Source organism: Morone saxatilis, unplaced genomic scaffold, assembly GCF_004916995.1.
Source record: "Morone saxatilis isolate NCDOM2014 unplaced genomic scaffold, NCSU_SB_2.0 Contig24, whole genome shotgun sequence".
Lineage (NCBI taxonomy): Eukaryota > Metazoa > Chordata > Actinopteri > Moronidae > Morone > Morone saxatilis.
The window spans coordinates 1,496,722-1,506,845 of record NW_023339807.1 but is presented as its reverse complement, the minus strand read 5'-3'; the positions used below and the strand labels follow the sequence as shown (position 1 = coordinate 1,506,845).

The window sequence follows — 10,124 nt, the reverse complement described above, 5'->3', positions numbered from 1 at the left end:
TCCAATGGTTGCGATAGTTATGTGGTTATATTATAACAGTTCCAGAATGTTCTTGCCATTTTCACTATTAATAAAATATATTTAAATCATTATGGCTTTTATGTTTTCATGTCTTAGGTAAAACAGGACATGATATAGTGTGATATAGCTGTTTTTTCACCAAAAACGAGTGGTCTAGAACCTAAAAAATACAGTCTCATGCCATCTAAAATCATACATATTAAGGATTAATAATGAATTTATTAACGTAAGACAGGCTATTTACATATTCGATCTGTAGTTCAAAATATGGTATGAACACTTTTTATGAGGACTTTCTTGGACCGGGTCGAATTTGTGAAGGCATTGGATATGAACAGTTTGTAAGGGTTAAACAGGCTGCTCCTCTGGCACTGGTAACAGTGTGTCTTTATTATTAGCTGTCGCTAAGGACATCTCAATTCTCTAAAAACATATTTCTTCCTTACTTCTCTCCTTCTTTTGTATCTTAGTTCCTCCCACCAGGAATGCATGTATAGACGCAAGTGAGGGAAATGTGGATGCAGTTAGGAGACATGAAATGCACCCATGTAAAACTGTCAGCAAATATGACACAACGTTATTTTTCATAAAAGTTGCCTACTGCAGCTTTAAAATCTTAAGCATACTTTTTGATTTTATAATAGCACCTCTCCGTGCTACATATCAAATCAAAGTAGCCCTCCCACCCTAACTGGTATTTTTCTACTTTACACTGATGACTGATGTTTCCTTTACCTATGTCTGTCCTCATTATACATTTCTAACATGCCTAATGTTTTCAAAATGCTGTTTCTCTGTTTGATTTCTTTCTGCTCCTCTTATAACACTATCCTGTCTGCCTGGTTCGCTGGATATTTCTTTTCTTTCTTTCACTGAATTTTTCTTTTTTTGAGCTGTTTACTTACAATGCTGATGTTGCACATCTTTCAATTGCATACTATGGCGATATGTACAGCAGTGAAAAAACACACTCACAGCATGCTGATGTGCAGAGCATGCGTTAAATTGTTATTCGACTAAAGTTAGTCTTTTACATTTAGATTAGCTGGCTTAAAGACCAACCTTAGCCTCATTTAGATCAGTAATTAGTCTTTGGGAACTGTCAAGGTTCCCATGCGTCCTGGGAAATGAATCAGTGTATACTCATTGCCTACATAAAAACCTCTGTTTTGTTTTAAACTGCGTAAAAAGGTTAGAGTTAAAGGTGTCAATAAAAAGTGTGTTGCCCTGTATTGCCCTTTAGTAATGTAGTAACATCCAGTAAACAAAAATCTGTCTCACCATGACACATCAAATTTACTACAAAAATGTGCAAATCTACAGAAAACTGGGTCCACATTCACAGCTCTGTGTTTGTCAGTTCATTATCTCCTTATCTGAAAGACTGTCACTTGTTTTGTTTTTGTTTTTCCTCTTTCCCCAGCAAAGACGGCCAAAAGCAGATTTATCAAAGCCAAAAAATCTCAGCCTGAGAACGATGATGGTGAGAAAAAGTGCCACTACAGAGAGTGCAGAAGGCTTTTAGACTACGTCCACATTAAGCTAGTTCAGGTTTAAAACATGCATCCACAGCGTTTCCAGGTTGTTTCTGTAAAGATTACGGTTACTCTGAGTCTCAGAACCAGTGATTAGTCCCCTCCTGCTCTCTGATGAGCTATACTCATGACTTAAATCAGCATATTATTATTCTTTTTACAGTTTTTGACCAAAGCCTACAATTTCTAAAATAAATAAAAAAGGAAGTGGCATTACTGAAAACAGAGCAGTGAGTCAGAGAAATAAAACGTTATTTTATGACTCTTTCACTGCCGTTACATTCTAGAACTCTAATAAACAGAACTACATCTCCGCACAACCCTGCGTTAGGGATCCATTTGTGATATTTGTGAACGTAAAATAAAGCCAAGCTTTATTCTGTCTGCCATGTGTGTATATCTCAATGGAAACAAAGCCTTGTGTAGTTTAGATGTCACATTCAAATAGCTACTCCATATTTAGCTGAACAGTGCATCAATATTATTTCTTCTTCTTGCTGTCTCAAGTTATTTGTGCGGAACCTGTTTACAAGCCGGTCCCCAAACCTCGCAGCAAAGCTCTGGATAAACCGCTTCAGTTGGACAAGACCCCCAAAGATACAGTTTTGGAGGTTCCTCAAAATTCCACTCCATCTGACGACCTGTGTTGTGACAGTCTGAGCAGTCCCACTCATGAAAACCTCCAGTGTGTGTCGAGCACTGATGCGACACACTCTAATGATACTCAACCGGCCAGCACTGACAGTTGTTCCCAGGGGGACAGTGAAGATGGTAACTTCAACTCAGACCCCCAAACCCTTCGGTGGTGTTGCATTAGTCCCTCAGCAGTAGACTGATAGACATCACTAGCACCACTAGTTTTTGTTATTGTCTCTTATCCAGTTGTTTGTTTTTATTTTGTGTGTTTAAGTTGTACTTTTCCTGCCTGCCACATAGACCTGGAGACTCTTGTATGTTTGCTTACTGGTATATTAGATATTATTCTCTATTGCATAGCGGATGCTGATAGTCCGAAGGTTTTTTCCTTAATACTTAAGGAATACTTAATACTTGAAAGCAAATTCTCATAAACTCATCATTCCATTTAATTTCCTTTGAAACTAAATTTGCATGATTTTACTTTGGAGATTGATTATTCATGAAATGGCAGGGATGCACCTAAAAAACAGCCAGGCAAGTAGTGGTGGCATTGTGTGTGTGTGTGTGAGACATTTTTCAGAGCATCTTTAACCTGACACACCAACATGTTAGCCGGTAAAACAGAAATCACAAAAGATTACTTATTCAAAAACACAGTGGAATGATGCATATATACCAAAATACACTGGGTGGCAATATGGGACCATGAGTAGAAGTGCAGACAGAGGTCCCCAACCTTTATTTCAGACCTACCCCCACAGTCCTGTTAGATGAACTCAAATACCCCTTCATCAACACTACCAGTCATATTCCAAATGTGTTCATTTGAACTGATTTAAAACTAGACATTATGTAACACTATTGACGATACAAAAGTGGATATTATTACATTTACATACAGTACAACTGTCTTCTGTTTTGGTTTGCTAACTTTTTTAGCACTTTATCCATTACTGGTTATTTCAACAATTTATCTGTTACTTTTAGGCATTTCGACCATCTACCGATTTTTAGTTTTTTTTACAATCATTTATACCCTTTCTGACTAACATTTTTGACAGTTTATTTGTTACTTTTTGTTATTTTGACCGTTTATTCATTACTTTTATCCAGCTATGCAGTATCCTTTGCTTGCTTACTAACAAGTTGTCATGCACTCTCGATCAGCCTTTTTCACAGCAGCCATTTGGTCATGAGATAGTAGGTTAAATACTAATTAGCCACATACACAATAGCAGCACTCTGGCTCTGTTTGACCCAGTGTTACAGCTGACTCAGTATGTTAATACATATTTCTTTAATTAAAAAATTGGAATTTCTATAGTTTTTATATTAGTTGACTTACTTCACAATCTTTTCACGTATCCCCTGGCAACTACATAAGTACCCCCTGGGGTGCATGCACACCTGCTTGGGAATTACTGCTATAAGAGTTTCTTGTCCATCTTAATATAAATGAGGATGCGTGAATAAAGTTTAAATAAAGTTCTTTATTAAGGACTAAAACAACTAAAAGTCTCAGTAAGTTATACCTGCACTGACAGATTGACAGATAGACAGATGAACAGAATGTAAAAGTGGATGCAGACACATATTCTGAGAAAATGTCCTCAGTAATGATTCACACACAGTTTTTGGTTATATAGATACATTCATCCAGGACCCATCATCTGGTAACCACAATCAGTACCCACCTGCAGCTGACCAGTTACCAATTCTATATACAATAGAAACAAACACACACACACACACACACACGTACGTGTATATCTTTTAGAAACAATAGTATTGTGAATATTTAGTTGTGATTGTGTGAGGTGTCTTTGTGTCCACAGTTTGTTGTTATATATCAGATTTGTCCTCATGTACAACCTGTACTGTATTATTAGTGTCAGTTCTTGATGTTGAATGGCAGTTTAGGAAGAATAAACACACTAACATAAATCCTGTAAATATTATCAATAGATAATCTTTTTACAGTTGTTCGAACGTAAGATGATTCAACTAATGACTGAATAACGTGTCTCTTTTCTCTAAAAAAATGTCCAGGACTGCTGGGACCTGGAAAGACTTTCAGGAAGTCTTTGAGGAAATCTCAGTCTATTCGGGAGGAGGAGGAGGATCCAGGGGACACTGGTTTGAGGGGAGAAGGGCTGGAGGGAGCTGCTTTTAGAGACAGTACTGAGATAGAGGGTGAGTCTTGGACAGGGTATGACTGACACATGGGGCCAAGATACTTTTCATTAAAAGCACATATTGACTAGCTAGTTTGTTGGATTACACTTCTACACTTGCAGTGCAATTAATTCAACACTGGTTGTCTATAGGAGGGGTTTTCAAAGGGGTTAGGAGGGGTTTGACACTGTGGACCAAGGGCTAATCGTCTTACTTCTGTTTAGGGGAATGTTTTTTTCCAAGTTTTGGAATTACTTGGGGCTTTGGGGGGATATAAACATAAAGTGTTGCCATGAATTGACTTAAACCCATTTTTTAAAGCTTATATTTGTTGATATTTTGGCAAATTGGCTCCATTAAAAGTATGCCAAATTAGCTATGAGCAGTTCCTATTTGCAATATACCCATGGATGAACTATCACTGGATTACTTGGATACTGAAGAAAACTTAAAAATGTGATAATTCTCAGGCAAGTTCTGGAACGATAAGGAGCATAGATATCTTGTATTTTACTCACAGTTAATAGAAATATGCCTCGGTTCAGCTCGACTGCAACTTGCTGATGTGAAAGCTTGTGCTTCCTTTGTATGAACTAGTTTGTGGCTCGTGTTGTCTGACAAAATGGGACATCTAAGTTGTCTAGGTTTTTCCCACGGTTTCCAAGAAAATACTAAGCTCCATTTTTCCAGTTCAAATGTGTTCAGCTATTGCAAATTAGCTTTTTAATGTTGTCAGGTATTGAAATAGCAAGTCATTTGAAGCAGCCTTTAGTGTTTCAGTCCTTCTGTTCTGAGCAATACTTTATAACGCCGATTTTTTGCTTTTTTATAGTTTTGAAGTTTAAAATTTGTGCTTTCCACGTATGCTCTCTTTACGTGTGTATGCAGAGTCAGTGATGGTACCGGCTGCGAATACGACCCACATTGGCTTGGACACTCTGGAGGAAGCAGAGGAGAAAGCCAGGTTCTTTGCCCAATTAGAGGCAGGGGCTTTGTCAACTATAGATTACTCCAAGCTGAACAGGGAGCTGGACTCAACAAGTTCCACCCTCGGTACTAACCTCAGGTATAAACTGCCAAACTCTAATATTGCACCCACAGAACACTTATAGCCCTTTCCCATACATGTACACCGACTTGATTTGACTTTGTTTGACTCGCATCAACCCAGCGAGAAGAGAGGGACCAGCGTTATGTTCTAAAGCGTAATTGAACACGGTAATTGAACACGGCCACCTTCCTATCTGCAGTATGTAGACTTGTATTTATTAACTAAGCTCAGTGATAAACACATTTAATTCCCTATAAACTCTTCTGAATAAAAGTCCCCAGTTGTTTTGTTAGTTAAAATCAGGAAATGATGGGTTTTCATGAGCAGTAACTCCCAGTTAGCTCAAATAAAGCAGATATAGGTGTAATTTGAATTGTTGACCAGAATATGACAATATTTATATAAAAATTAAATATAATAATAATTAAAAATATAATGCTTCAGAATCCATATCTTTTCTGATTTATATGCTTTTAGGCATGAACCAAGATCATGAGTTTAATATGTTTCAGTTTTTTGTGCAGGCAGTAAATATCAGAGAAATGAAAATGAAACCATAGTATATAACCAGCAGGCTCCTCAATGGCTGCCATTCCACCTCTCTTTGGAAAGCCACAGCATTTCTACTTTTCAGTCTAACTTTGTTGTAGTAAAGTTATTCTATTGGAAGTCCAATGGTGACCAGGGTCAGGCTTTGCTGCTGGCTCTGCCCTTTAGGATCACAGTTGTGACTGTGATGCATAAGGATGGATATCCTCCCTGCAGGAAAGCTGAGGCAGCAGTGGAGCAGAGTGATGATGATCAAAGGAAGGCCAGGGTCACAGAGACCGTCAGAGAGTCTCCAGGTAAGAGTAATGAACCCTCAGCAAATCTTCTCTTTCTCTGTCTCTGTGTGTCTCAACCAGGTCTTTTGTCAGTTTTTACAGGCTCTCCACACTACAGTGAGGATTTTGAGGAAGAGGAGAATAGTAAAGAGCCACTGGACGAGGTTTGTAGTTGGAATCTATGATGATTAAACTCAGAAAGTGTTCTTTGATAAGTGATTAAATCATTTCAACTCAAGATCCACTTACTTACTCTCTGTGTGCATAATAATAATAATAAATTTATAATAATAAATTTATTTGTAAAGCGCTTTCAGTTCAAAGTGCTGTACAGAGCATAGGAAAATACAGTTTAAAAACATTTCAAATAACTAAAACAAAATAAACTGCCCATTTAATATTTTATAGGTTAGCAGCAACCCCTTAAAGTCTGCTCTGGCATGAAACAGGGGGCCAATGTAGAGAGGATAGCACTGTGTGTAATATGTTCATATCTGGAGGTTCCAGTCAGAACACGAGCTGCAGCATTCTGAACCATCTGCAGACTCCGAAGACTTTTCTTTGGCAGACCCGACAGAAGAGACATTACAATAAATCTAGCCTAGATGACACAAAGGCATGAATGAGGACCTCAGAGTCCTTAAACGACAGAATTGATCTGATCTTGGAGATGTTTCTAAGATGGAAAAAAGCAACTCTGGCTCACCTCCTTTATATGTAGATCAAACGATAATGCGCATAATGTATTATCTGGTGCATTCGAGATAAATATATATATACTGGTAATCTGTCAGTTCTAGTGAGCTAGCTACCAAAGGAGGATCAAGGTATCAACTGAAGAATATGTTTTCCACCTAGTTAACTGTATTGCAGAGGAAGCTAGAAGATAGTATAAAGAGAATAGCTGATGAGGGATATATCCTGGCATAAACACCACAATTGTGACAACATCAAAGCCAAACAAATCCAATCAAAAAACAAATCCATGTGGTTGAAGTTGCTGAGGAATAACTCAAACACGACACTGTGTAAAGGCACAACAGCCATAAAATACCACAATACCACAGCCATAAAATATATGTTGGAGCTATGGTTATGGCGATGTATGCTAATTTTACAACATGGAGCCATCACACCAAACACCTATTTTTGTCATTAAGCAGAAAAATACAACCATCTCAATTTAAGTTTCTTTCTTTTACACAATTAAACTTGCTTAATTGTCTTAACTCATCTTAGGGTTAGGGTTAACAGCAGGTCTCATTCTTCAGAGGCAGACAGTTTAATTAGCAAAATAAAAATCAGCCCAAAAAACGAGCCAGCGATGTCTGAGTTTTACTCTAAATATAATATACCTAATTATGTCAGTTAAACCTTTAATTAGTTTACCTCAATGAGGAAAAGACTGTATGTTGTTTTATTGACATTACATACATACATTACATCAATCCATTAAATATGCCTATTGAAGTTTCAGTAACAATTTGAAAGTTTTTCTTACCTTAACTTTTTCAAAATTGACAAAAATATTCTTAAAAAATTACATGTGGGTCACTGATTGACGGCCATTTTGGAGTGTCTCAAGTGAGGGCCCTGTGGTGCATAAATTACTGATCCCTAGTGGATTATCCAGGTACTGCATGTATCTGATTGTATACATCAGGTTTTTCAGGAAAAAAAATCACACTGATGATGTAGAGGTCTCAAAAACTCATGTATCAAATATGATACACTTGGCTTTACAGGGTTAATGACCCGTAATAAAAAAACCTGTGGTTAACATTGACTGAGTATCATCAGTATGCTTCACACTACGGACTGAGAGCCAAACCCCATGAAAAACACTGTCTGTGTACTTGAGGCAGATTAGCAGGATCCTGTGCAAAGCCACTGTGGTTACAGTGAAATATGTGTAGGAAACACTGTATCACTGCTAGTGGTTAGTTACCAATCCTCAGAGAATTCCACCAATAGAGCTGCCGTTCTGCCTCCTGAACTGAAGAGGTTATCAGCTTAGTTTGCTTTGCTTCCAGCTCAAATTTGCCCTCAGACCACAGTCACTAAAATTTGTAATCATGTTACTGAGGCTTCATGATCTAAGCTTTTTCTCTGTTTATACTGAAATCTGACTACATGATTCAATAATTTATGCTGTTGTCTGTCTTTCAGAAGTCTAAAATGTCTCCAATTCTTGCTAAAGGTAAGAGAGAAAGAGATGATATTTTATTGAGGTCATGGGTGAGTATTGGGAGGAATACAATCTTTCAGTCAAAGACAAACCATTACATAATAAAGCACTACAGAGGAAATCATGTTAATAATACTAATAATGACCTCACCATTAACAGTGTGTATCTGTTCAAAGCTCATTCAAATGTCTCATTAGTTTTGGATCAAACAGGTCTTTACTGCTAGTTCACATGGACTTCTAGCTAACTAGGTATGTATACTTTTATCTCAGTTTCTCTCTATGATTCCGTGGATGACCCCAGTGGAGAAGACCGAAGGAAGGACACAGCAGGATCTCTTGACAGAGGTAACACAAACACTTGGGGTCAAGTAAATAATAGTGTTAAAATGACAATTTTTTGTCAATGGAGTCTGGTGGTGAGTTATGGCTGTTTCTGGTTAAACAAAAGGTCTATCTCTGCAGGGATCCTTTCCATAATGCTGTCAGACACTGAGAATAACAATCTGAGCCTGTCAGTGGCAAAAGGGTTTAGGGGACGCACTTTGACAAGCGTATTTGTCCCCAAGGATTAGCTAACGTTACATGGCACCGATTGCAGACTGTTTTCTCTTCTAACCAAACCAGTGTTGGTGATAGTTGTAAAGGCTGTTGAAAGACTAACAAAGATGGTTTTGGTGAGTTTTATTTTGTTTATGTCCAGTTCGAAGTGTGTTACGTTTATGTGCTAGGTAAAATGACTGGTGTTGTCTGTGGAGTCTGATCAGCTGTAGCACCCAGTTGATTTGGTCTGAGATGCTGGTCTTCTAGTGCGACATGTACTGACAAGTGAATTTCACGTTTAAAACATGGTGATATGACAATCAGTTCATGTGTCTTGGATAAAATTCTTCCAGGTAGTCTTGAAGACGGTGAACTTGTCAAGAACAGAGAATACCTTTGCAGTTATACTATAAATGGAAGATATTTTTCTGAGTGGAGATACACTAAGAAATACAAAGTTGTTATAGCAATAAGGTAGTGGGTGTCATACTGTCGTCCAATTTAAAAAATAATAAATAAATAAATAAATAATATTAAAAAAAAAAAAAATAATAATAATAATATATATACCATATATTATTAAGATTGGCTCAGCACTCCCAAAGCCAGCACACAGCAGAAGTTCCGAAAACACCAAATCTGAATCAACAATTTATCAAATATGTTATGGCCATCCCACCTTTTTGGAAGATGTAGCATTCTTGATCTAGAGCACCCAGACTGTATGCAGCATTCTGCATAGATACATTAAACAACAATGTCTCCTAAAATGATACTAATGGTTTGAAGATTTTGGTTTGATATACAACATTGGACATCAGAGATGTTATATACTTCAAGATATATTCGAAGATAAAGTGATGTATCCACTGAGCTTGATTATTCTTTTCATCAGTTGTATTTAAGAAATCCACATCCTCTCCTCCACAACTACACTGGAAAATTGAAATAAAAAGAAATTTGACTTTTAAATGTGCTTTGAGTTTTGGGTTTGTTTTTTTGTTCTTTGGTTTTTTTTTAATGTGTTTTATAAGAGTAAGATAGGCGGACAATAATGACACGTGGGACATGATAAAGTCTTGTTAAAGTTCCAGTTGGCGAAGGATAAAAGATGGGTGTACTTGGTAGAGTCTGTATACGTTTATTTA

General features: G+C 37.3%; 1 protein-coding gene across 1 annotated transcript in view; it reads left to right on the top strand.

Moving 5' to 3' along the window:
* cep162 (centrosomal protein 162) overlaps positions 1 to 10,124 on the top strand; it is a gene marked incomplete at its 3' end in the record, with an annotated part of 25,245 nt that overhangs the window by 6,572 nt on the left and 8,549 nt on the right. Inside the window, 8 exon segments of the mRNA XM_035672538.1 lie at positions 1,445 to 1,504; positions 2,064 to 2,327; positions 4,245 to 4,388; positions 5,259 to 5,436; positions 6,187 to 6,266; positions 6,339 to 6,409; positions 8,415 to 8,445; positions 8,707 to 8,781. Of these exon segments, the coding sequence (XP_035528431.1) occupies positions 1,445 to 1,504; positions 2,064 to 2,327; positions 4,245 to 4,388; positions 5,259 to 5,436; positions 6,187 to 6,266; positions 6,339 to 6,409; positions 8,415 to 8,445; positions 8,707 to 8,781 (903 nt within the window).